Below are 27,327 nucleotides of genomic sequence, written 5' to 3'. Positions count from 1 at the left end.
TCTGCTAGCCTTAACCACATGCATGGCCACGCTAACACGGTGCAAGGCCAATGTTTATGCAAGGCAGATGGGCCTGAGCTTCACCCTTGGAGTGAACAGCACTATATACAGAGTGAACAGCATGTACATAGGATCATTTGCACTGGAGCGACAGCATAAGGAACTGGACCTAAACTCTGCGTTCATAAATTCTGCGTTTTTGATTTTGCCAGACCCTTACCGTTTGTCTTTGGCTTGATGGCATGGCTCCGCTGGTCAAGCACTGCTTTCCAGGTGTATTTCACCAAAGAAAGACAATCAATGCCACCAGTTTTGCAAGATTTGAAACATTTTTTATTTGGCACACTTCTGTACAACAAGTGCTAGAAAGGTAACAGTCCTTTCAACCTCATTCAGCATTCTATGCCGCCGGTAAACGACCGCTAATCATTCGAGCGACGACAATTCAGCTGTCGTGGATAAGAACCTCGAACGTCATAAATTAATAACAGCCTTCTCTCTGGCAGTCTTGATTGGCTCAAAACTGCCATCAACGTAGCAAGACACACTGTCCTCTCTCTCTCTGGTTAACTTAGGTAATGATTGGGATCACAGAATAGCTGCTGCAGTTCTGCAGGCTCACATGAAATAGAGACTTCAATCCATATTCTAAGGCATAGGCTGCAGTAGATTGCTAGCGTGCTTTAATCCAAAATGCTTATAGGAATGTATCAATGGGGTGCTATTCAAGACATGAGGGTTGACACCATCGAGTCATGAAAAAAAAAAAGGGTGACATGGACACTGCCTATGCCAAGCTTCTGTATTTTTGCCTCTGCTGTCTTTTTTTTTTCTAGCATAGGTAATTGGAAAGCCAGGCTTTGTCACACATTATGAGCTTGGCATGCAGAAAAGTTAAAATGGCAGCAAGAAAATAGAGTATGTGCAACCAATTTTGTTCCTTTATACTATGTACAGCACTGTTGGTGATTTGGTGATGCATTGCTTATAGCAGCAGGTGACTTACGAAACTGCGAAAATAGCTCTCACAGGCCTTATTTACAAGACACTGACAAAACCGCAGGCACACCCGCTGCTCTTCTGGGTTTCTTGAGATTTTGTCCCCAGAAGAATAATAATAAAAAAAAAATAGAAAGAGACAACATGAAACAAGGACGTTTAAATACAAGCCTGAATGTCTAGATTTACATTGTACTTACAGCGAAAAATGTACAAAGCCGTCGACTCGACCTGGCTTCATAGCAAAAAGCACCGTTCAGTCTCTCGTCTTTTCTTCTTAAATTAAGGAGTCGAGAGACAATCGTGCTCTTCCCCTGATCACGGGCAGTGAGCAAGAATGAAAGGCGACACCATTTTGCTCTTGCCAGCGACTAGCACTTCTCCCTCCACTCTTGTGTTCGACGACTAGATGCTTAGGATTCATAGAACCGGCTTCTTCTACACGCTCTCCTCCGAGAAAGGTCTCGTGGACGGGACGACGAAAAGGGGACGTTCCACTGACCACGTGGTCTGTCCTTCAGTGCCACTCCTTTCTTTAAGTACACGATTGCTTAAAGTCCTATGCAGCGAAAATTTTCTAAATGAAACGCGCACTGTCCACGCGCACAAGCCATTCACACACAAGTCTTGCTAGCAGTATGTGCTGAGGTTGTACCGCTGCTGTTGGTGCTGGGGGGGCTGTTGCTGCAGCCTCGGATCGGACGGTGGCGCCGTCAGCATCGCATCAGGGCGGATCCTGCTCACCACTTTTTCACCGTCCAACACTGCCATCACCACGGGACTCTCCACAGGGCAGTGCAACAAATCCGGCAGCGTCGGCGTGCCCCAGCACTCGTCGCCGTCGGCGACCATGCCCGAGTCCGAAGAAAAGTTCGTTGGCGCATCTTCTAGTCTCTGCGCCAGTGCTGCTTCGTACAGGAGCTTGGGTGAGTATGGGGGCCCGTTGTAGCCGATGTCGTGCTTCCGCCGGCCTGAACCGTAGTGCCGCTGCTCCGTGCCGTACCGAGGCATCTCTGGTGACGAAGAGGAGTAGTCCCGCACAAAGCCCTGCATGACGTGGGCGAGGGGTGTGGCCTGGTACTTGCCGGGCAGGGGCGTGACAAGCAGGGGCCTTTGATCGTACCCGTAGCTGGACGACGAGTGCTGGCTCATGTCGGACAGGTCTCCATAAAAGGCCTCGGACTGGGGAGGCGCGGGCGGCGGCGGAACGTCGGACAGGCGATCGACCGAGGAGGCATCACCGTCGATGGACTCATAGATGTGGTCCGCAAACGCACTGTAGACGCTCGACGAATCCGAGTAGTGTCCCGGCCTCCGGCTGTGAGCCCAAGTTCGGTGATGGGGTCCGTTCTGGGCCGCTTGGCCGCTCTTGAGGTGGCTTGGGGTGCGCTGGAGTTTGTTGGTGTGGTGCTGTACGGGTGGCTGCTGCTGTTCAGGGCTGTTGATGGCACTGATGTTGTTGCTGGCTGAGCTCCGGTGCAGGGTGCCTCCGGAGACCTGGCTCAGGGCATTGATGTTGTTCTGCCCTTGTTCCAGCATCCCATTAGCATCGGGAGAAGCGAGTGCTAGGCTGCGATTGTTGCTGACCCTGTCCATAGATTGGTGACCTGAAAAACAAAAAGAATGATGTACTTCAATGAGTGTGTGCCCACTTAACAAAGCCCCCAAGTTTGTGTACATCAAAGGTAACACCAGCAGCCAGGCTATGAACTCCACTTTTAACTCTAAAAAAAACCACACTGAACTTGTGCATGCAATGCCTGATGATGTTCCAGCATGTACAGCAGCTGCAGATTCCAAATTCACTGTGTACTGTACACTTAAAATATATGAAGAATAAAATGATCGCATCTGTGTTTTTGAGCCTGAAAACTGCTCAGTTTTCGCCTGTAAAAATGCTGCCTTTTAAAGAACCCACCGAACCAATATTACACAAGGAATAGCCCTCTCTCCCAGGTCCCACCCATCCCCTCCTTGCACATGTACCACATAACAGAAAAAAAAAAATTCTGACCTGGTATGGTGAACTTTGGGGTAACCGTAGAATTTTTGTCCTGTGAGTTCCATGACTGCTGGACAACCTGCAAGACAAGTTGCACACAACTTCAGAATATCGAAGTAATGAAGATGCATGACATGGAACACCAGCACCACGCGAGGTTAGTAATTAGTAAAAGTATTAAATGCTTTTACAGGAGGAGGCTGCACCACGTTAGTTAGTGACTCGAGCTGCCTATGTGACATCAAAAGTTAAAGCATATTCAGCTTGCACAACAAGCTTTTCAATGCACCAGCACCAGCAGAACGTAATAAAAATGGCAGCAATAGTGAGTAACAACAAAAAGAGTGGCAGTATGCAGAATACCACGTCGGCTACTAGGGAACCCAGATTTGGTTTTGATAACAAGACTGGCATACAGTGGAACTAAAGTCGGCTAATTAGCTCAAAATGTAGGAGCAACAGTTAAGCGCTTATTAGAACAACCAAACAAGGCGCTTGCATGTATTTCACAACCCATCACCATCAAACAACTTCATCTATCATATAGTACTGTCCTATCTTGTTTTCGTAGTTACTAAATGTGACACAAGACAGATCATGTTATGCAGAGACAACACATGGCACACAATTGCAAACTATGCATTAACATGTTATGTACTTGCTGGTTAAGCAAACATGGCCAGAAACACTGTTTACAATACAGCTACATGAATGTAGTGCAACACTGAACATAACATATGTATGCAGTGTTCACCACACTATGTTGTCAGGTGCCAGAGTTGCTACTGTTGTAGCAATACACTTTTGTGAACACTTAGAAGTGATGAAAAGCATTTATTTACTTTGCAGAGCATCCAATACGAGCTCTCATACTGCTTGAAGAGTCAAACTAGCTGTACTCATATGGCTTACTTGTAAACATAGTTTTGCCTGTATATATACATGTTAGCATCATGACACAAATGGATGCTAAAGCATTACCTGAAGAAACTTGTGAAGCCGTCCTCAATTAAAGGACTGCAAACGAGGCTACGAAATAGAAGTATGTGCCTGTTTATTGTACGGCAGAAATTGTCTGTTCCTGTGCAGTCTTAATACAGTCTCACTCTGCCAAAGAGGGTCACACATTCAACCGACAGTTCCGACACGTTGCAGCCGAACCAAGCATTGCAAAATGCCTTCTATAGCACAGTAGTTCCTGGTTTACATGTCAGCGTGATGGCAGTGAAACTGAACAGATATGTGTACACGAGGCGAGAACCATCTTAAACACTCCTGTATGGCACCAGCCTGTAAGTTGTCCCTTGTATGCAATCTGGACACCACTAGCTGGGTCCTGTACTCTTGCAGGGCACTTAAAGCCAGGCATCTTAAACAGCAAATGACCATGCACAAAAAGACGCACTTCTGTGTGGTACCTTCATCACGTCTCAACGCTACTTAACATAAGCTCAGAATCAACATTATGTGCAAGCAAAACACACACACAGAGCCTAGGCAAACTGCATACCGCCACCGGACCACAAACAAACTGCCCCATAAACTGCACTACACTAGTAGCAGGCAAGCTACAAGGGAAAGCGACCGAGGGGAGGATGGGAGCAACAACATAAAGTGCACAAAAGTGGTGCAAAAGTGCCGGTGCTATACCTGGCGCAATAGAGGATACAGAGGGGGGTAGTATGGGGGGGGTACCCACACTGAGCTGAGCTGCAGTGCCATTGGATAGCACGTGCGGCGGTGGGGGCGCTTCTTCATTCCCGGAGGAGCTTCGCAGGCAATCAGGCAGCCAGGGCATGTTTTTCAACAGACGCTGCACTTCCTCTTGGACCTGTGGGGGAAGCATTCAGTGCGATTAAAGACGCTGCTGACTTATTTGTTCATTTAGTTGTGAACTGCCTGTGATACACTAGAAAGCGATATGAAAGAATGCAAACACAGAGAATGAAGGTAACGAAAAACAGTTCCACATGAACAGGTGAAAATTATCTGTTAGAAAGGCACTGTAGGATGGTATCACTGAAGCAACTACAGCTCCAGAAAGCCTGTTTCATTCGCTGATGGCCTTGGGGAATGAAACCTCAAGCATTACAAAAATGCAATAAAATTGGTTAAGATGTGCTTGTGTCTTGTCAACCTTCCAATGCTAGAAGAGATATAATGAATAAAACTCATCCATAGATTTCCATTCGCAATGCTGCAGAGAAGATTTAATCTGTTTATTTTACGCTGAGCTGCCTCGGTCATGAAATCCTGATGTTGCACATCGGTAATTCAGAAATGGAAAACATGGAACTAAACTGATCATACACATAATATAATACTGCCATGCGTGGTGTGGCCACCCAAGTCTACGCACTTTATATTTGTTTCGGTTTGGTTTATTGATTTATTGGGGTTTAACGTCCCAAAGCAACTCAGGCTATGAGAGACGCCGTAGTGAAGGACTCCGGAAATTTCAACCACCTGGGGTTCTTTAACATGCACTGACATCACACAGCACACGGGCCTCTAGAATTTCGCCTTCATCGAAATTCGGCCGCCACGGCCGGGATCGAACCCATGTCTTTCGGGTCAGCAGCCGAGCGCCGTTACCACTGAGCCACCTTGGCGGGGCTTATATTTGTTTCATTTGACACAATGTATGCAGGTACTGGCACTTATTATATTATACCTATGCATGAAATGGTAGCTACAAGAAAAAGTATAGACAAGTACTTGTGCACTGTTATAAGTTCGGCATTTCTACAAGAGATGTACAGCAAGACCACAGCCATTAAAGCATTGCACTGTTAATTCATGCTTAGGGTGACAAAGACAAGCAAATCTGCATCCTACACAGCTATGTGAAGTCAACAGTTAAAGGCGGAAGTCGCCAAAAATATAAGTTAAAAAGTGGTAAACAAAGTGCCATTGTTGAATACAACTGTTTTAAATGAAACTCTGCAAGAATGCAGCAAAAATCAACTGGTGATAAGATCTCGGATGATACGAATCCGTAAAATTCCCTGGCTGAGGTGCACTGCGTGCAACGTGCAGAAATACGGTCACTCCGAACACTTTCCCATGCGACTACAGATAATATGAATGCAGGAACCATTCCACTGATTCCACGATCGCCAGTTGTGCAGTACTCAGCGAGACCCGAGCAGTGGCTACGGCCTTTAATAAATCGTACCAGCCATAAACAGATCTGTGCCTATACATTCTTCGCTATTCAGCATGCGGGCTTTGCTCACTTTTTGACGATACTGCCACGTATCATTGTAGTGTCCGTTCGTTCGTGCTCAAGGCCGCAGGAAAGGGGTGTTATCATTTTTGTTTGTGACGCGAGGAGCGACCGGACTAATCTAGATTGATCACAGCCATGAAGAGCTGCATCTACATTTTTTCTAGATTACTGTAGATGATCTTGACCGATTATCTTGAAGTTTCCTTTCTGGCTTTAAATTGAGCGATGCCGCGAGCGGCGGGCATCCGTAGTTCGACGACTGACGAGCACGTTTGCTGCTTACGCCGTCGCCAAGTGATTCAGTTCTTTTGCGGGCGCAAGTAAGCCCAAATAAAAAGCTTCGTTTGCAAGCTTTGTTGCTGTCTTCCTGACTGCTGGATTGCCGTCACTGCAACGTGACAATACGAAGTTCAGGTGATATGAATATTTTTCACGACCACCATCATATTTGTCTCATCAAGATTCTGCAGTACCATCTGCCCAAAAAAGCAATTCTGAAAGCTCAGCCTGGCTCGCAAAAGTGGTACTTGGGGATAACGTGATAGCAGCAGATGTATTCACTGGGTTGCTTCCACTGGTGTAAAGGGGCAAATCTCCTTTACTCTTTTCTTTGACTGTAATTAGCTAGAAAAATTTTGCTCAGTGTTCTTTTTATCATCTTCATCAGTCTACCTACATCAACTGCAGGACAAAGACCTCTCTCCCATTGACCTCAGCTTAACCCTATCCTACTGAATATTGCAAGCACAGAAAAAGACGCTCACCACTTCGTTCTTCCAGCAGCAGAAGAAAAGCACGTAGGCCCCTTGAAGGCTGTTGAAGATGCAAAATAAATGTGCAAACGTGGCCGTGTACTTGACAACGTAGAGGATGCCGGAGCCCCAGGCCAGGGACATGATCGCAACCAGGAAGACGGCCCACCATATGTCAGTTCTGAAACACAAGGCAAAAGTTTTTTGTTAGGTTCCTGATACGCAGTGCTGATCAGGAGTATGGTCAGGTCATTGGTGTTCCTGACTTGATCAAGTTGTGGTCATCAACAATACACTACTACCACCATTACTGCGAAGTAAAACATTACGATTCAATATTAACTGTTCTTTACACCACCTCTAAGGCCCCATGATGCAGATTATGTATTGCACGTTAAAGACATTGATCTCATAATTTGCACTTGTAGCAAGCTGTAGCTGCTGCTCGAGATATAAAATACGACATACCTCACTCTCTTGAGCTTGGCTTCTTCCTTGCACTTCACTGCAGTTGTGGTGCTCCCTTGGTGACAAAGGACACATGCCGAGATGCACAGGAAAATGACACAGCCCTGAAAAGAACAAAGTGACCTCTTATCAGAGTAGGAATCTATCACCAACAATTTCCTTCCACATGCGTGGCGTCCTAGCTGATTGGCATTAACACAATGATAGCATTTTCATGCTAAGAGGTGACTTATCACTTCCCTTTCAGGGTTACCATAACCACCTTGGAAGAGTCCCTCACTCTATCATTTCGTGCCATCCACAAGGCATAAACTGACATGGCTCTCCCACTGAATCCCAAAGAGAATTACTATTTGCTGGAGGGCTATGGAATGTTTCATGTTCAGACTGCAAATCAGATTCCAACTCGTACCTTCCAACAGTCAGTATTAAGAACCTCGCTGACATTTAGGCAAAATTTTGTACGAGAAGGCAGTATAAACCTATCATCAAGTAAAAAATCTAACACTTCAATAAAGCACGGAGCACACGTAGCCCTTCAGGGGGCGACAAATTTCAAGTTTTGCTGTGAAGCTGGCTTCAATATTTTGACATTCTGGCCCTCGAGTCCAGCAGAATACGCATCCCGGCGTTTCGCGTTAATGTTAAAAAATCACACAGAGCTGAACACTTACAAAGACGACGCCCACGCAGGGCCCGACAAAGCTGAAGATGAAGTAGTTCTGGGACTCCAGCCAGCAGTAGCTGGAGGTGCCGAAGCTGTAGGGGTCGATGATGGCTGCGATGGAGACGATGATGGCGGGCGCAATGTAGGCCAGGCTGCAGAACCACCACAGGCGAGACCTGTGTCCGTCCATAGGCTCCATGAGCACCGCGTAGATCTGGAAGCCCTCGAGGAACATCCAGGCGAAGGCAACCAGCAGGAAGTAATGCAGCAGGCCAGCCACGACCCCACACAGGATGGGTAGGTGCGTCTGGCTGATGCCTCCGATGAAGACAAACTCCGAGATGAGCAAGCACAGGGCCAGGTTCCGGTGGATCCAGAGCCGGTCATTCTTTTTGAAGCTGCGCAAGGTGGAGGAAGAAAAAAAAAGAAACAATGCCGTTAAGAACAGGAAACTTCCTTCAAAGACCTGTCTTCAGTCACATCCGGTGTTTTCGCCTCAAATGGTGCACTTTGTGACAACAGGCAAGACAAAGAGAAGAATGAAAAATGGCGGACACATAGATGCAAAGCAGTTCAAGTGAGCAACTGTTATGTATAGAATATGAATGGACTGGGTATCCCGTTCATGTAGTGCTCATTTCCAAACACCTGACCCTTTCACTTGGCTGACATTCCCACTATTCAGGACAAAAGAATGCTGAAATTACTCAGCGAGTCTTGCGCAAAACGCTAAATATGTGCTCTCCAATTTATCAAGTTTGTTGTATATCCTTATATCCTCAGTAAAGAATATTAACTACATCATATTTGAAATATAAGTTCGTGGCTAGTGTACCCTGTGGTGAACTGTCAAAGCTTTAATAGCTAAGAGTGAACTGCCCCAAAGAAATAAAAATCCAAAGCAAGCTTTTCCACACCCCGCGAGTCAGGCCCAGTCTAGAGTATGAGCATAAAACCTGCTCCCAGCTTGTTTTTCGCGCAGAAATATAGTGGACGAAAGATTTACTGGCTACCTGTTGTAGCGGTATTTTTTTATGAGAGCTTAAACAATTTTTTTTTTGCATCAAATGTTTGCTACGTACCTTAATATGTGAAGAAGCACGATGGTCACCAATAGGAAGAGACTCGCCAAGACACATCCAACAGTTGTGATAACTTTGAGCGTCCTGGGATTTGTACTGTATGCCTGCAAAAGAATTTAAGAAATGCCAAGTTAGCATTTCTGCACCATTTGTTTCTCTGCGACAAAGTGTGGCAGATATTACGGTATATTTTACTTTACCTGGACTGGCTGCACCTCCATAAGAACAGCGAAGTTCGTAAGGTGGTCACATGCACAGGTCGTGTGAGTCAGATTGTAAAAGTGGACCCAACAGCCCTCTGTGGACCACGTCTGCATGTCATAGTTCCAGAAGACACACTGAGGATTGCTGACATTCGTCTCCTGCAAAGAACACGAAAAAATCTGTAAGATCTTGCAAAACTAGAGAGAGGTTCTCAGGCTTATGAAGGCTGTGGCGAACTTAAAAACTCCTTCGTCAAAAAATTAAGCCGACTATAAAAGAGGTATGGAATATGTCAGCTTGCTCTCTAGTAGACTCAGCTTTCAGGTATTTCTGAGTTGTAAAATTGGTAATGATTGCTACTCTAGAAAATTGAGAAGACAGATGATCTTGAGAAATGAAAATAAAGTGCAATTAAGTTTAAATTAACTTAGCTCACCTGCAGGTGCTTCAGAGTGACGGTTATTGGCTGTGGAAGGTGGCTATTACGATGACGGCCTACAGATGCAGCGACAACTCGTGAATTGACGACATGCGTGCCAGGGTTGAAGATGACGTTGGGTTGATCAGTGTATCCGTCATCTCCAACATAGCTCTCCATCCCCTGCCTGGACATGGGCTCCGGTCGCAGGAAATCTTCGACGCCATTGTATGCAATAAACACAACCTTGCCAAGCCCTGAAACGAAACCATTGATATTTGCAGGTTTCAAGAGTGGAATTCAAAGCTTATGAAAATTAAATAAAGCTCAGACTTGAATTTGAACATGGTATGTGCGCTCACATCTATTTTGCAAAGGCAGACACTTACCATGCTTCGAAAACTGTGCTATGGACTCCACAGGTAGAAGGACTGAGTCTTGCATTCCAGACCACTGCAAACTTTGTGTCTCACTCATTGATGGGAACTGGACGTTCATCGTCCATCGAGAGTCGATGACCTTGACGGAAAGCACTGCAAAGTGAAATTCAGTTTAATAGACATAATTGGACCGATCTGACACGACAGTACTAGTTACCTTACATCTCAGAAACACAATGGAAACTTTAGCATAGAAGCATGTACTTGTTTAGTGGCCAGACCCTAGAAATCAAAGCGGTATACTTCTCTAGTTTGTGATCTGCTATGAAGAACTGCAGCACAATGCAGAAAAAATGACACACAGAGATAAGTTGGCACATGTACATAGTGCCTGTCTGTCTATTTTGCTTTGTTCATCTGTGTGTGGTTCTTTCTATGTTGTGCTGCAATTCTTCACACTATACTTCTGCAGAGTGAGGTTTCTTGTCATTTTTCTTACCAGTGCCTTTATTAGATTAGAAGAAATATCGGAAACTGCAGCCAATGTTTTATTACAGCTGCTCTGCTTACCACTTATTTTACGATTTCAACAGACCAATCAGCTCATAAACGCTACTGAGTTTATTAATGCACTCAGCCAGCCCATGTACAAAATGTGATTAGTGAACCACATGTGTTAGTGAGGAGTGCTTGTACACAAGTTGCCCTTCTACAGAGCATGAATCAAACGAAAGCCTGTAAGAGGGACTTACGAATGTTGGACTTTATGATGGGGAAGAACGACTCGCTGGAGAAGGAGTCGGCCAGGAGCAGTGCACTCTCTTCCAGGGCAGCCATCAGCATGGTCAGCACTTGTTTCTGGTCCGCAGAGCTGAGGTCCTGCCACGCTGGCCTCTGCTTCAGCTCCAGCAGGTTGCTGGCCGTCTCAGAGATGGCCTGCACGTGAAAAGAAACAAAAATAGAATGGCATATCAGGTGTTATTCCACACAATCTTTTTTTTTTTTTAAATAAAAAAGGACCAGAATCGAGCAGAAGTAACCAAAAACAAATTTGCTACAGGTCGATACATATCAAGCAGAGCTGTGGAAAAGGCTAGAAGTAAAAAACACACCCAGCCACATATTGAAAAAATCTATAGCTGCTCCATTAATATTGTCACAGCCGATCAGGCTGGTATGAATGCACAATGCGATCAGTGCAGCAATATATTTGTTGCAAGACTAATAATGCAGGAAGCACAGAGCTCATTTTTAATATTTTTAACTAGCTTAACTTGTCAACATACAGTAAAATATTGTTGGTTCGACCTACGTTAATTCGGAAATCCAGATAGTTCGAACTGCCAGAGCAAGTCTAGGGTACCTCCGAAGGGCGTGCAACGGCAGGCGTGACCACGAACCGTCAGCCCCATCTCCAAGAACAGTCAGACCGCATAGTTTCGGTTTCGCTTTTCTGAGCTTCGGGCCAGCCCGTGTTAGCCAGCCAAATTAGCTGCGCGCCGTTTAGGGCACTGATTAGCGCTTCGCTGGTCTTCTGTCCCTTTTTTTTTTCTCGTCGCTTCGGTGCCGCTGAGGTTTTCCGTTTACGTGGTTCTCCCAGCGCGCCGAAACTTCGCCTCGCTCCGTCGCGTGCGCGTTCGCTGTTTGTGCGGCGAGGCCTCTTCATACGCGACGCTGCCGCTAGTGAAGAACGACGGGGAGGCCCTCAAGACTTTGAAGCAGTTCTGCTTCGACGCTCCCTACAGTACGCACGCAGTAAAGCACCGATGGTGTGTGAAAAACAGCCATCGTCGCGCCGTTCTCATCTCAAAAGCAAGAAACCATTGCCCACAGCCCTTCACCAAATAATTTTTCACTAGTTATTTTTTTCGGGGTGATTCGATAATTCGAGCTTTTGGATAATTCGAACATTTCTTCCGGCCCTTAAAGTTTGAATTAACGAGTTTTGACTTTACTAAGCCTGATCAAAGTTAATGCGAAGACCGAAACAAATACGTGCGTGCTAAAAATTAAAAACACTTTCCAGGCTGTGTTCTGCAAAAACTAGGTAGCAAATCGATATAGAAAACAAGCGAACACTGCTTTCTACAAATTCGAGGTTAAAAAAAGACCATTTTTTTTTCACAGGAGTGACTCACATCTGATACATAGCAGCATTCTTTGTAGTCGGCACCTACGCGACTCCACTTTCATTTTTTTTTTTCCTTTAGAGAAAGGCTTGCGCTCCGGCGGCGAAGGTTAACACACTGCGTATACCGAGAACCCAGCATGCGAATGACGCGCGAAGTGGGCACACAGCAGTCACGCCTAGGGCGGAGTCACGCAACTCAATTTACGCATCGCCTTACGAGCACCGGTTGGAAACCAGCTGCTCCGACTCCCCGCGCCCGCCCGCTCGGAGACAGGGGTGGAGATCCATCCACGGATCACGGAACACCAGCTGGAACCGGGCACAGGGAAAGCCGGCGCCCCCAATAAAGACGCGACCGAGGAGAGGCCATGACTCAGCAACATCGCCGGTAACCCGGAGTACCACCAAAAACAACGAAGCCTAGAAAGCCGACGCTGCCACGGCCAATCACCGTCGGTCCGTCCGTCCGTCCGTGCCGACGCCCAGTGCACTTCGTGATTAATAGGTTCGAGGCGAGCGCGCGACGCGGGAACCGGCGTACCGTGGAGGACGCCGGCGCGCATATGACTCACAACACGGTGTCGCGTATGCCCCGGGCGCACCGCCGTAGTGCTGCTTTAGCGGGCGCGTATATATACGCGCTTACGCGTCGCTGTCCCTCGTAAATGGATCGAGCGTAAAAAGCTCCCCAGGATCGAAGACTGTAGCCAGCACGCGCGCCGGCGCTACGCTTCGGTAGTTCCGTGCAGTGGGAGTCTTCCGTGAGCGGGTGTCTTCCGTGACCACCTGACGCAGCGCCCTCTGCGACATTCGGAACGTCAGTGGCTCCGCACGCGGACAGTCTTTTACGGCGGGTACTGATACCCACCCAAACTGCATGCAAGACTCTTACGGCCTCAAGAAACGTCCCATTGCAGATAAAAGAAAGTACGAACTTCAGGCGTTCACATAGAAAGGAAAGCGCTACTCAAAGCTGCAAGCATGTGTTTACCTAGGCCAACCAAAACTCTTTCCAAAAAGAATGTCTCATTCCACCCATTAAAAACAGCTATAGAAGGTTTACAGGCATCTCACTATGATGATGATTCCGTCGTGGTCGGTTTAGTTCTAACCAGGTTCTGCGTTGTAGCCGATACGCGGCAATGCTTGTAGGCCCGGGCGCGGCCGCGGGCGTCCGACCCAGTGCAGCGAATTACATCGGGTCGCGAGTTATAGGTGGCATAGGTGTGTGTGTGTGCACACGCGGGCTGGGTCCGCGTATTTAGAGTGCAAAAAAAAAAAATACGAAAGCAAAAAGCTGGAAGGATCGAACTCTCTGGCATTATCCCCCTCGGCGGTCGAGGGTGACACCCCATCCACGTGAGGTCACCCACCCCTCGCATAAAAAAAAAAAAAAGCCAGCCCGGTGAAGAGGGCGGATATTTTTCGTCGGGGAACGCGAAGGGTATAAGCGCCACTCGATCGCGGCAGCATCTGCGGCACGGGCGCGGGATCCGATACAGATGGCACTGATTGCCGGGGGAGGGAGCCACGGGGATGACGCGATAAGGACTCTCGACGCCCCCATATGAGTTCGGACGTGCGCAGTCCACCGTACCTACACGGACCAGAAGAAACAACACCGAAGGCGAGGCAGACTATACGACTCCGGGCCTAATATGCCTGCCACTTGAACCGTGTCCCCTGCCTCGCGAGTTTTCCTCCTGGAAGGATTTGTCAGCGCGTGGCCTGTTGGCCATTTAATATTGTCTCCGCCGTTCACTGTTTCCAGGGGGCGCTGGGACCACCGCGCGCAGCTAATCAGTGCCGGAATAGCTGGGGATAGACTTTTCGACAGCGCGATCGTGATTGCTGCGCACAAGCCCGGATTTTCTGCGATCTGTTTGCTGATAAATCGCAGGCGATCACTAAGCAGACGGGCAGGAAAACGAATAAACAGAGCCGGGTATTGTCCGTCGTCTGCTCCTTTCCTTCACCAGCCAGACTTGCAGACGACTATAAAGTAGGATTGCTCCTTCACGGTAGCGGAACCTGGGATTTTTTTTTAATATAATTTACCTTCCCTCGCTAGGCTGCCCACCCTCTTTGACCGCGCCCAAGATAAACCCCCTCTGATAGATAACATGAACCCTCCAATGAACGCCATAGAAAGTCATCATGGTACGTTTCAGAGGCGGCACTCACGTCGAGCAGCTCCTTGAAGACCTGTTCCCGATGCCACGCGTCCAGGAATGTCTCCATGCTGCTGACGGCCTTGGAGAGCATCTGCTGCACGATCGCCGCGATGTGCTTGACGTCCTGGCTGAAGAGCCACTTGGTCTGAGTCATCAGCGACAGGTCGATGGCCACGCTGATGATGGACTCGCCGCTTTCCAGCTGTAACAAGAACACAAACGCGCCAAAAAGCCCCCCCAAGTTACACAGGCACCTGGAAAGGCATAAGACAGAACGTTCAAGTTTGCTTTTAACGTCCCAAAGTGACTCAGGCTATGAGGGACGCCGTAGTGGAGGGCTCCGGAAATTTCGACCACCTGGGGTTCTTTAACGCGCACTGACATCGCACCGTACACGGGCCGCTAAAATTTCGCCTCCATCTTTGCTTAGGACCAAAAAATTCACAGGACGATTACCACTGCGTAACGCGAGATCCAGCGGCACCTGCTTGCAATGGTGAACATAATAGTGTTTATTCGCTATTTGTCTTCCCTACTGGTAGAAAGAGTAGTGCGGGCGATGTGACCTTCAGCGTGGCGCGTTTCAGTGACGTCACACGTGACGTCACTACATGCGGACTAATCAGCGTGATGCTACGTCAACGCCGCGGAACTGGTCATCGTGCCCTTAATAACAGCTCTCGCTGCAAAAGGTTAAGCGAGCGACTGTATAACGCCAGCATACTTGTACAGCTATGCAATTATTTTTTAGTAATATCACGGCAGCGTTGACTAGGTGGTCGTCCAGTGTCCCATGCAGGAACGCAAACTGCGTACGACGGTCGATGAAAGCGCGAACCATGAGAGAAAGCTGTAGCACTCACCCTTTCGCGAAGGTTTTCCACCCAGAGGGATCGGCAGAGGCGGAGGTCTGGTTTGTCGGGAACCCAGCGGAGTCCTACGCGACTGCACTTCCACTTCGCCACACCTGTAACGACAAATAGTCAATATGTAACAGATATAGTCAACGGGCATGCGCACTGTAGACATGGTGATAGTAACAGCATAGGTATATGGTAAAGACCTGCAGGTCAAAAGCCTTTAGGATGAAGGCCTTTCGGGTAAAGGACTTTTGGGTTGAAGGCTTTTGTGGTAAAGACCTTTACGTCAAATGCCCTTAGTCTACGGTAGAGACCCTTAGGATAAAGGATGCTTTCGCATTCACAGCACGTAATAGGACCTTAAGTGCCCACTAATTTTTTTATTTTTTTTTTCAAGAATGGCAGAGACATCCGTCTGGAGCCAGCGCAAACGGGTCGACCTCTTTGTTTTTGCTGTAAACAAGCTAATTTTGAAATTAAATGGCGCAGTTTAACTTCCCTAGGCAATACTTCGGCTACAAGGGACGCCGTAGAAGATTGGCTCCGGATAATTTAGACCATCTGGGGTTCTTTAACGTGCACTGATATCGCACAGCACACGGACGACTTTTGTGTTTCGCCCCATCCAAACACGGCCGCCGCGGGCGTGATTCCGGGCCCTTCGGCTCAGTGGTTAGGCTAACGGTTGACAGCTCAGTAGTGAACCGCCCTAACCGCTGAGCCACCACGGCGGAGCATTAGATTTTTAGAGCATTGCTTAACGCAACAGTCACGGTTAGAACAAGGCCCAAATGTGAAACCCAAAGTGCGGCGTTATACCTTTCGACAAACTAACAGAGGCCCTCTACAAAATAAAGCCCGATACACTGACTGACGTCCATCAAAAGTCCCCAGAATTTCAATCAGCTGGTCATTAAAAACTACAAAAACGACGGTAATCTCGATGACCCACTCAGCAAAGCGCGCCCACTTTCAAGAAAGGAGCACACATCAAAGCCCCGCAACGCAAAATAATAACAATAAAAAAAGCGCCAACACACAACGATGGCCGCGCATCGTCAAAGTTGCCACCTCTGATGACACGACAGATATGGGTCGCCCCCTCGCCCACCGTCGGAGCTCACAAAACGGAGAAAACTGCTACTGCTGCCAGCGCCCTGCGCAAACGACGTCCCTGCCTCGGGGGCGGCGAACTTGCGGCGGAGTTGCCTTTGACGGACGCGCGGGAAGTCTATTATTAGCGTGACATCAATTACACGCGGCCCTATTATTCTACCCACTTCACTTCACGCGTAGGGCCTCACTTTCCTTGACTCCCCCCTCTTCCTTCTTTTTTTATATTTTTGGTTGCGGCGTGCTCTTCGCCGAAAAAGGGCGGTCGCGGCTGCACTGACACAGTCCGCGGTTTCTGCGGTGCTCGGGGGTCGACCGGCGTCTTCCCCTTCTTCAGGAGGCCGCGCCCCATCAAAGCGGAAGTGACGCGCAAGCTGATGATATGCGTGGCCCCCGAGACGCCCGGCGAATGTGACGTTCGCCTCACCGACTCAGCTTTTGGGCGTTGTTGCTTTTAGCGAGTTTACACCGCACAGCAGATTCACCGAAATCGCGAACTTTCACCGCACGTTCATGCTCTACAGAGCGGGGGGTATGTTTTCTTTTTCAAGTACGTTGTAGAACTAACGAAAGGAGGGGGACAAAAAGACTAAACAAAGCATCTTCGTCGCTAAGAACCTTTAAGCGAATTATGGCTTGCCGGGTACTTCCATGACAATGCTAACGCAAAAGTCCTTGTTTTGGCCAATGAAGACATTAACTACGCTCGTGTGTTTACACGCACACAACCAGACACCACGGAATACTTTCTCTGTAGAACATCCGACATAATGTTTTTAGCTAAAGGTAGAGGTTACTCGAGAAGGGAAAAACTAACTAACCACGCCGTCAGTCGACAGAGTGACCCGCACGCAGTAAGAACAGTAAACACCCAGGGGAATGCTCCCTCTCCGTTCACCTCCTCTACCGCTCTGCTTTCTCCCAACGTTTCGATTTCTTCGTTGGCACGAACGTTTTTCCACACTTCCTCCCGATGATTGCGATTACCGCCCAACGCTCCCAAAGAAAAGAGGTGTCGTTACGGCCTTCCCACGTTACGGCGTGACGTTACGGCCTTCCCAACTCCACTTTTGTTTCTTCTTGCTTCCTTTGCAGGAAGAGTACCTCCCGTTTCCGTGATCTTCCAACTGCGGCGCGGATTCCGCAAGAACGGGGCAAAGGGGGCACGTGTCTTGTTTGCGATCCTTTTAACTTTTTCTCCATCTTCCTTCGTTTAGTTTCCTCCAGCCGCCGCTACGCCCTCACTGGCGCTGCATTCTCCTCCCCGAGTACCCACACGACCTCTATTTGCGCATCGCAGACATCGCTCGGCGCTATCGGCGCAGTCAATTAGAAAACGTTTGGCCTTTGCCGTTTGTCTGTTTGTGGAGTCTGTGCTCCCGGCGTTGTTTGCAGATTGGAGGGGGAACTTCCCTGTGTGTGCACGCGCGCGCGCGTGTGTGCAGCGCAAGTTCCTTTAACGGGCGCTGGTTTTTACGCGCTGGCCTTTTTGCGTAATTAATGAAAGCCTGTACGTAAGTCGTCGAAAGACGGAAGTGATAAGCAAGAATATGCGTCACCATGCGTATGCCCATGCTGACTGCTTTTATTAGTGGTTTTTCCTATTTTGCTAATTTTTTCCGAATATGCAGATGTGCTATTCTGCTGACTGACGGTGTACTCCTGGCAGTTTCAGCAACTTTATTAGCAGCTTGTGTTCAAGAAATGCTCCTCGTCCGTCTGCTTGAACGTCAAATATAAATAAGAAAGCTGCCCCCCCCCCCCCCCCCTTTTTTTTAGCGTGCATAGTCTAGCGTCACTAGCCCTAACTGAGAGTGTTATGCAATGAGAAGTAAGTCAGTGTCCGGTCGTCTGCTACGGTCGTCTGCTACGTACGACCGGACAGCAGCATCGGTAGGAGCAGCATTTCCACAAAAAATTCCTTCTTTCACCGCTGCACTAACACAAAGCAAATGTACCAACAGTAACAAACGCGTGATGACTTCGCGCGCCGTCTGCCGTCCACGCTAAAAATTTATCGCCGTCCTTGCCAGCCGAGAAGCCATTCACTTATCCTTTAATTTGCGAGAGTCCGACGCGAACCGCCTAACTTTATGGCCAGGCGCGCGGAAGTCCTGCCTCGGCCGCGACATGCGCGGCCCGATATTATCGGCTTGCGGAGAGAGCGACGCGCGGCAGCCGGGGGAGGAACTAAAAAGAATTAATACGGCTTAAACGAAAGAGAACCGATCAGTGACGCAAAAAGACAAAAGATGGAGCCACACGCGCGGAGCCTATAACGACGAAACAGGCGACAAGGCACGCCGCGTAGATGGCCGCCGGCCTTGGCCGGCTGGAACGAGCAGCCCTTATTCAGCGCCGAACAATGAAATATTCAAGCATTTACAGCCTGCCGGCCGGCACGGCTCCTTGGAGTTTTAATCAGGCCAGGAATGCCGACGTCTCGTCGCCGCCGGGTCCGCGAGGCGGCGCTGCTGTGTCCGCGGGGCCCTCTGGTGGGCGTCGCGTGCGCGACTCCCGAATAATTGCGCTCATTATCGGCCTTCATTAATCTCTCTTTATTAGCGCCTTTGTCCGGGCGGACCCGAGCCCGCGTTGTTGTTATTCCTCTTCGGCAGCTTCCTCGTTTCGAACCAATCTTCAATTAATCTTTTTTTTTTTTAACGTTCGCTTCGTCGTTACATAGTTTCCGATCCGTCGCCCTTTTATGTTTTCCGGTAATCGCTGCGGTATTTTTCCTCGCGAGGGCATATTAGGAAGTATTAATCATGTTTCCGGAACGAGGCACTAACAGCGCCGGAATCGAATTCGCGGAAAAACAGCCAGTCGAGGCTCGCAAGTAAGCTGCGTAGTAGGGGGCGTTGCAGCGAGAGAATCTGACGAACACAGCGCTTTGCAAGCAAAGCATCGTTGATTGGGCGTCGGGTCTGGCATCCCAAGAGGCGGCTTTGCAGCTGGGCTAGTTGGCGTCGGGTCACATCAACTCCTACGGACGATACTAGGCCGAGACTTGACAACCCAGGCGTCCATTGCATACTCTCAGAATAGTCGCATCCTTACGTTGTTAGTAGAGTGAGTCTGTTCGACTTCTGACAGTGAGCACAGTGCGATGCTAGCACCCATAATATTTCGCCGCTGGCACACAATGCTCGAGATGTGATACTTTGAAACCGGCTCCAAGATATGGTCTGGCAACGAGAACACAACATTACCACTATTACAATATTTGATCCTGAGTGCTTAGCCAGGTTTATGGGTGCTAGCTCACAGGTGCACCTGCAGAGCGTGCAAGGTTCGCCGTAGGTGGTAGATAAGGTGCCCAATTCACACTATACCATGCCCTAAGTGTCATCATCATCATCATCATTTATTAACCCTTAAGGGTCCCGTTAGGGACATTACATAAGGGGGGGAGGTCGTACAGGGGTGTTCAACAGTCATACATGAATATATAAATATAGAAGGAATATGGAAATACAGAAAAATATAAAAAATATAAAATATAGAATAGAAAAAAAGTAGAACAAGACGAAAAAAAGACAGAAGTAACAAATTCAAATAATCACGTCATGACAGAGTGTAGCAGAAATATAAACAGAAACAAATTACAACTTTGGAAGTAGAACAGGCTGGTCAGTTTGCGGGACTTACCTTCAAGTATTTCTCCCTCACCCACCCTCTTCAGCCGAAGAACCACTGGGACGTGACTGGCATGGCGGCAGCGTTCTACCATAGCCGTCAAGTTGCGGCGCCATCTATTGGATGTGCCATGAAGCTCTAACGCGATGAAGCACTTTTGGTGTGTTCGAATCAGCAGAGTTGGCTCTTCAATCTATTTTACTCCCAGAGCTAACCTAACCTATCCCCGCCCACGACTTCGTTCCCTTTTGCAGTTAAATCCGCCTTTTTCCAAGGCTACTCGCGCATACGCGCCTATTCTCCTCCGGCTCCACTGGTTGCAAACCAAAACCGCCAGCTCTTACTGCGCATGCGCAACTCACGTTAGTGACACGCGCATACGACAGATGGCAGCATCTGTCCAGCACACAAGAAGCAATCGCTAGTGAGTGAGTTCCATGCAGGCACTCACCGGTGGCTCCGCCGGGACACTTTTGCACAGCCGTGTTTCCAGCTCTGGTCCAGTTCCAGGAGAGCTCCCGGGAAGTGGTGGGGGCGCAGTACTCCTCCGCCGCTCCGCCGCCCGGGGGCGCCTCCAGGGACGGCTCCTCGGTGGCCGCCGCACTGCCACCTCCACCTGCCGCGGACACGTTTCGGAAGACAGTGAGCAACGCATTCCTTTCGGTACGCATATGCGCGAACGACAGCAAACAGTAGACAGGGGCCAATAAACGTCTTAGTTCTTCCGAAGAACAAGCTCCCCGTTCCCAGAGGACGACCCAGGAAGAGGTAGCAAGACAGTGCGGGGGAAGATGAAGCTCAAGTGGGAATCGGTTAGATAAGGTGATGTCAAGAGGGCTCATCAAAAACAGGGACCCCGTACGCAAATGGGACCAAGAAAGCTGCAACCAAATCAGCATTAGCATGACCCACAAGCCGTGCATCCGCTCACGAGGGTGCTTGAGCCCATGGTATTAGCTGCTCAGCCTGCCCAGGCATTTTGCATAACACAAGCACCCACTGCACTAGGGACCCTCGTTACAAAGGAGGCCGGCCTTCACGGATTGCGTCGACAACCAGCTGCAAGCACGCATTCAAGCGCACTCTAAACATTAATACGCCTGTATGGGAGTAAGAAGGAAATGCGGGGAGTGTGCTAGAGGACAGCTTACTCCTTTTTTTACTCCTTTCTGGTTAGAGTGTAGCAGCCACCCGCGCTGCATGCGGAAGCTCTCTAGACCTCGGGCGCCGGCTACGGAGCTTTCCATGTCCCTCGGGGCAAAACCCCGCAGGGTTGGAAGAACGTTGGAAGGATTCTCTCATCGCGTCGCTCGCTCCCCCGTACCTAACGAGAAACGGCGTCGACTTCAACGGGAGGACGCGCGGAAACGAACGCTGCTCGCTATATACCAAAGCGCGCCAACGGATTCACCGCCACCGCTACCAGCTCGAGACGAACCCTTGCCCACAGCCTCCGCGAGCGCCGAAGATGTGAGTGGAAGGGGGGAGAACGGGGGGGGGGGGGGGGGATAACACTCAGCCAACGGCGCCAGCGGCAAAACAAGGCGCTAAGCGCGCCCAAAGACTGCGCGGCAATCTGGCGGGAGTGCGTGCCGCGCGCGAAGTCCCGAACGAGCCCTAAAGCGTTTAGGACCTCCTTTACTTCATCGCCGCGTCTTCTTTCTCCCCCTTTTTTTGGCGCGCTTAACGCTGCCACATCGCGCTTGCCGCTGCTTCCTCCGCAGCACCAGAGCGCCGTTTCCCGAAGAGCGAGCGGTACCGACAAGGAGGGGGCGATGGGGTGAAGCGTGTCGCATAAATAATGAGCGCCGACAATGAGCGCGGCGACGGGCGCTCTGAGGCCCTCCTCGCCCTCTATTTCATTCTCTCGCGCGCTCAGTTTATTGCCGCGCGGCACCCCCCGCGAAATGTGCCCAGAAGAGACACTTTCTGGACTCATCCTCGGCTGCCTCATCTCGGGACCCCATCGTTCCCTTTTTATCCTTTATACCTCTCTTCGGCTCCCAACGGCTACCCTGCTTCGCCTCTGTGAAGAGCTTTACTTTTTTGCCACTCCCCGTCCATTTGACAATCTCGTAGCTAAAGCGAGCGAGCGTCAGCGCCTGTGGGGCTGCTGCCATTTCGGCCCGGGGCGATGGGCTCGCAGTCGACCCCCCCCCCCTCCTCCTCCTCCTCCTCCTGCTTCGCCTCCTTTCCTGGGTGTCCGCCTTTGGCGCAGAAACAATGCGTGCGCGGGCGGGCACCGCGCGAGCGGCGCACAATCTCGTTTTAATGCGCGCTGCCTCCCCGCGACCCTCCCTCACAGCTTCCACCTTTAGGCACTATGCGCGCGCCACCCAACCTTATTTCCTTCCCACGTCCCGGTGCCTCAGAGAGGTGCCGCACTTCAGCCCATTTGCGCGATGTCCGTTGAGTCGGCCTGCGTTTCCACGCCTTTGAACAGCGAGCGCCGAGTGCATGCAGCGCATACACTACAGGAGACAGGAGGATCACTTCCCTTTCCACGAACGGATGAATGAAAAAGTAACAGGACTGACAAGGCGGCACACGTTGATGTTGCCTATATATACATTGGTCGTTTCATCCGCGCCACAATGCGAACGCCCGGCTTGTCGGCGCAAATCAAGCCTTCCTCGCGAACAGTTCGCAGAGCTAGTCGCTCAAAACGGAAAGTGTACTAGGGGTGCGGCTCTTATAAATCGAGACCGTAGCGAGGGAGATCGCAGAGACAATGGAGGGGCGTCGGCGCGTATCAGCGCCCCCCCCCCCCCCCCCCCCCCTCCCCTTTCTCTTTCGAAAAGCGTCATCTCGGACCTGGACCGAAGAACAGATCGACCTGAGGGAGCCTCCCCTTTCAGAAGACACGGACTCGCCTCACACCGCGGCGATGGTCAGCGCGCGAGGGCCGACGCGTCGCCCTTATCTCAGCGCGGAAACAACAACCAACGGCACCGGACCGTACAGTACAACGCGCTTGCGTGTATACGCGAGTTCGCGTGCGCCAGCGTATGTGTTGGGGGGGGCGGCGGTGGGAAGTGATCCGAAGCGGCGATAACGAAGCCAGGAAGCGTTTCCCTTCCGTTGTTCCACCGTCCAGTGCCGCGCGCGTTCGCGGGCTTCCCCCACCGCCGACTCCTCCTCGCTGTAATGAAGCCCAGTTCTTCCACGTGCCCGACGAAGAGACACCGGCTTGCTTCTGTGTATTTCGTCTCAAAAAGCACAAAGAGCATTCCAACCATCTCTCCTCCCTGCCTCCGTCCCAAGTTGTACCCGCACCGCTTCTCCCGACTACTACCCCCCCCCCCCCCCCCCCCCCCCCCCCCGTATGCATTTCCGAGATACAAATCTGCGAAAGGAAGTCGCGCTTTGAGGCGACACGACCGACTCCGCAGCAATCGCTCGCGTCACAGGGGGCAGTGCAGCCTCGAAACGCGGCTCCCGGGACAGAGACGGGGGAGGCTTTATCTTCTCCGGCACGCCCCTTATACTTTTACCCGAGCAGCCGCTGTAGCGATCGGGGAGATCTTTGTTTCTACCGTCAAGCGCTTCGTTACGGTAGGACGGAACACGGCGCGCCCCCCTGCGGAAGACAAGAGTGACGCGCAGCGATTCCTATCGGACCATCCAGTGTATGTACTACATATAGGAAGATGCAGCGCTCCATTTATACCTCTCTGTGCGCTATGCGCGTAGAGCGCTGGCTGGGAGTCGGTAGGGAAAGCGGCAAGCGCTCGTCAAAAGGTTCGCTTAGGAACCGGGGCTCGCTTCTCCGCGGTTCGCCGCGCGCTATTGGCCACTTCGCAGCATGACGTCAGCCTGCCTGACGTCATGCGGCGGCCAATCACGCGAGGCGAACCGTGAAGAAGCGAGCCGGTTCCAAACGAACCGTTACCGCCGCCGCGGTGGCTTGATGGCTGCGCGATGTCAGTGCGCGTTGAAGAACCCCATAGGCGGTCGAAATTAATCCGGAGCCTTACATTACGGAGTTTCTCACAGCCAAGCATATTGGAAGTTGTGCAGTTTAACGTCCCGATCGCGACACACTGGATGTAAGGGACGCCTTAGTGGAGGGCTCCGAGTTAATTGAGGTAATGTGTGCTGACATCGCACAGCCCACGGGCGCCTTTTGCGCTTCGTCTCCACTGAAACGCGGTCGCCGTGGCAGACACTGAACCAGGGTCCTCCGGCTCAGCAGCCGAACGCTCTAACCACTAAGCCTTGGAACGTTAAATCCAACACACCGTACCCTACCAGAATGAACCAATGGCGTTTGCTTACCCGGCTGCCCCGTTGAGGACGGCGTCACTTCGTGCCAGGCAGGCCGGGAGTCGGGCGTCGGGTAGCGGTTGTCGCGGTTGAAGTCGTCCGGTGGCCTCTGCTCATCTCCCCGGACGTCGGGCCGCGCCGGCGCCGCCGTCGATGACATGGCCGGCGTCGGCGGTGCAGTCGACGTCGTCGTCGTGGTCGTGGCAGCCGTGGTCGTCGTGCTCGCAGCGGGCCTCCTCGAGGTCGCGGCCGCAGCAAAAACGTCCGGCTTCGACCTGCGGTGTAAGAAACGATGGTTTAGCGCGGCATTCTACGACTTCAAAAACACAGGGACACGTATTATGTTTGGCAATGCCACAGCATTCGAAGCTGTTCACGCCTATGCCGGAAATGACTGGTGGGACTTGTGAGACCCAGGCTGCCATTGCCGAGCTCTATCTCGTACATCACCTGCCAGCTTCACACAGACAACCATGATGCAGTGACGTCACGGCCCTCCAGCCAATCCGATATCTCTGCTCTGGTGACGTCACTGCCGCCAGCCAATCAGAATTTTCCTGGACGACGACAGACGGTCGCCGCCACTGGCTTTCTGCTCCTGTTGAGGCTTCTATGCTGCCGCATAATAATGCTTCAGAACCGATACTTTCCCGCCTTTCGCCATAGGTTGAGAGCCGCCGATGACTACTTCACCCCTCTATCGCCCAATGAGTGAGTGTTGAAGACTCGAGTAAAAATAATCGAAGTGAAACTCGGGCAGAAACACAAGGAGCAGAAACGAAGTAGTAACCAGCTCTACAGCACGCATTCGCGTCAGTCACGTCCACGTTCGTCGCAATCACTGGACAACAGACAAGCGACGCATCCTTTGCACACTACGCAAAGCGTGGCTATAGCATTGAGCAGCCCACGGGAGGTCATGCGTTCGTCACCCGCAGGCGGACAGGCACAACAAGCCCTCACCTGTGGACGTCGGGGGCGCCGCCCAGGTCGGGGGCGGCCGTCGGACGGTCTCGCGATCCCAGCTGCTGTTGCGGGTGCGAAGTGCTGTTGGTCACCGCGGGTCCGTGCAGCGGCGGCCTCGGGTGCTCCTTCTGGCCCCCAGATGGCGTCGGCGATGCTGTGGCTAAAAGTATAAAAAGGGGGGAAAAGAGAAATAAATAAAATCGCCGCTAGAATTTACTCTGCAAGATGGCGCTAGTCATCACCCTGATTCAAAGGGGAAGCCATTAAAATCTACCCTTCCTGCCGACCAGGAGAGATGTACCCTTCCTGCCGACCAGGAGAGATGGGGATAGGAGGCCGTGCTGCCCAGCTCATAGCCGGAGGTTCAGCTACGCATGGTGACCTGGGCCAGTGAGGTCGCCAGGACTCACGGTCTCCTGGCCACCTAGCGCGACCGCCCACATGTCTCCTGAAACCCCTCTCTGCCCTGTCCTCACCCTCACCAGCTTCCTGCTAAGGGTTGCTAAATAAAAGTTCTTCCAACACCACTGCCACCACGCGCAGCGCAGCTCGAATCGTGCAACTGTGCAGTTCATCTTTTCTTCGCCCAGTTTCTCCCTGTACCGTACATGCCACGGTATTCACAGGCACGGCGTAAACCTTCCTTCGCGGCACGCTTCTTTTCCTATCAACTCGCCCATCACGCCGCCCTTTTTCAAAGCTTTCTCTCCGCGTTTTTCCGCGAAACGTCACATTTGTTCCGCCTTCCCCAGCACGAGCCACGGCGCGCGCGGTACGGCTCCAACGTCGGCGGCGGCCGCGTCGGAGGCGCGAACCCCGTCGAGCCGTTCCTCATCCTTCAAGGAAGCACTTTGCGGCGGGAGCGAAGAAGAATCGGGAAGGCTTTTTTTCTCCCCCTTCGCAACACGCCGGCGAAGGCAACAGCGAGGTACTGGAGGCGAAGAAGCCGTCCCCCCCTGCCGGGCGTTATGTCATTCGCAGGATTCCTCCTTCGTCTTTTCTTTTTATTATTATTTTCCCCTCTTTCTTCTATTGGTCGTTGCTAGGCGCGAAACTCCGGACCTCCTGCCGATCCGAGGCCGGCTTTCCCTCTCGTCTTTTCGCCGCTCTTCCGATTCGGCGAAAACAAGCAGAGCCCTAGATGCGCGTTTGTGTGTGTACACGTTACCTAAGACGTGCCCCCTATATACGAAAGTACGAGAAGCGCCCCCTCAATGCCTTTTCCTCGCCGTTCGGTGGCGGCTCGCGTTTGTACGCCTTCGGTCGCTGTTCCTCCGAAAGGGGGCTAAAGGAAAGGATAGAGCCACAGCTGCACGGCAGAGCACACGGGGCAACCAATGAAATGAAGAAAGGAAAGCCGATTGCCGAGGACAGGAGGGGAGGGGGGAGGCTTGAAAGAAGCGCCTGCGGTCGCAAGTCATCTCCTCGGAAGCGATGAATAATAAAGACAAAAAAGGACGAGACACTATACGCCGCGTCGTCGTCGCGTCGTCGTCGAGAGAGATGATGGTTGAGACGACGACGAGGGGACGTCGGCGACGTTCGGCACGCATAACACCAGCGGCCGCGAGCGGTTCCTATAGCTTTCTTTCTTCATCGTCTTTTCTTTCTCTCTTTCTTTCGTCCACGCATATATCTTTTTCTTCCATCCCCGCCATCGTCGCTCACATGCATGCATGCATGCATGGACGAAAGGCAAAGGCCTCGGGGTGGGAACGGTCCCTCTCTCACCCATTCTCTCTCTCTCTGAGATGGCTTTCCTCGGCCGCATCACGGTTAGGCGCGCGCTGAGGGCGGCACGGTGTATAGGAGAACAGCGCCGGGAGTTATATCCGTGATGGAGGAGCCGCTATACCTCGCGGGCGTCCCCTATAAAGCCGTAGGCTCCTCGCGGGCTAAGGCGGAAGGAACGCCACTGCACGCGAAGATAAAGAAGTAGAAAAACAAAAAACGCACGGCCGTCTGTTTTTGCCC

At 50.9% G+C, this 27,327-nt stretch overlaps 1 protein-coding gene across 5 annotated transcripts in view; it reads right to left on the bottom strand.

Annotated features, from left to right (window-relative positions):
- Positions 1-310: 310 nt before the first annotated feature.
- Positions 311-27,327, bottom strand: part of LOC149365843 (latrophilin Cirl-like) — a 298,689-nt gene continuing 271,672 nt past the window's right edge. For 4 of the 5 annotated variants that reach the window (XM_089546655.1, XM_089546665.1, XM_089546658.1 and 1 more), the window contains 16 exons: positions 25,351-25,513; positions 24,400-24,662; positions 20,573-20,737; positions 15,373-15,476; positions 14,520-14,711; positions 10,957-11,140; positions 10,214-10,357; positions 9,843-10,081; positions 9,403-9,564; positions 9,203-9,306; positions 8,128-8,518; positions 7,454-7,557; positions 6,998-7,166; positions 4,701-4,832; positions 3,014-3,080; positions 311-2,606 (listed from right to left, as the gene is read on the bottom strand). In XM_089546655.1, coding sequence (XP_089402781.1) covers positions 1,630-2,606; positions 3,014-3,080; positions 4,701-4,832; positions 6,998-7,166; positions 7,454-7,557; positions 8,128-8,518; positions 9,203-9,306; positions 9,403-9,564; positions 9,843-10,081; positions 10,214-10,357; positions 10,957-11,140; positions 14,520-14,711; positions 15,373-15,476; positions 20,573-20,737; positions 24,400-24,662; positions 25,351-25,513 — 3,560 coding nt within the window. In that variant the 3' untranslated portion in view covers positions 311-1,629. Of the gene's footprint in view, positions 2,607-3,013; positions 3,081-4,651; positions 4,833-6,997; positions 7,167-7,453; positions 7,558-8,127; positions 8,519-9,202; positions 9,307-9,402; positions 9,565-9,842; positions 10,082-10,213; positions 10,358-10,956; positions 11,141-14,519; positions 14,712-15,372; positions 15,477-20,572; positions 20,738-24,399; positions 24,663-25,350; positions 25,514-27,327 lie in introns of all 5 variants that reach the window. The other variant, XM_089546678.1, reaches the window with a different exon arrangement.

Source organism: Amblyomma mixtum, chromosome 1, assembly GCF_055824585.1.
Source record: "Amblyomma mixtum isolate Tamu chromosome 1, ASM5582458v1, whole genome shotgun sequence".
Taxonomy (NCBI): Eukaryota; Metazoa; Arthropoda; class Arachnida; order Ixodida; family Ixodidae; genus Amblyomma; species Amblyomma mixtum.
This window is presented reverse-complemented; position numbering and strand designations above follow the sequence as displayed.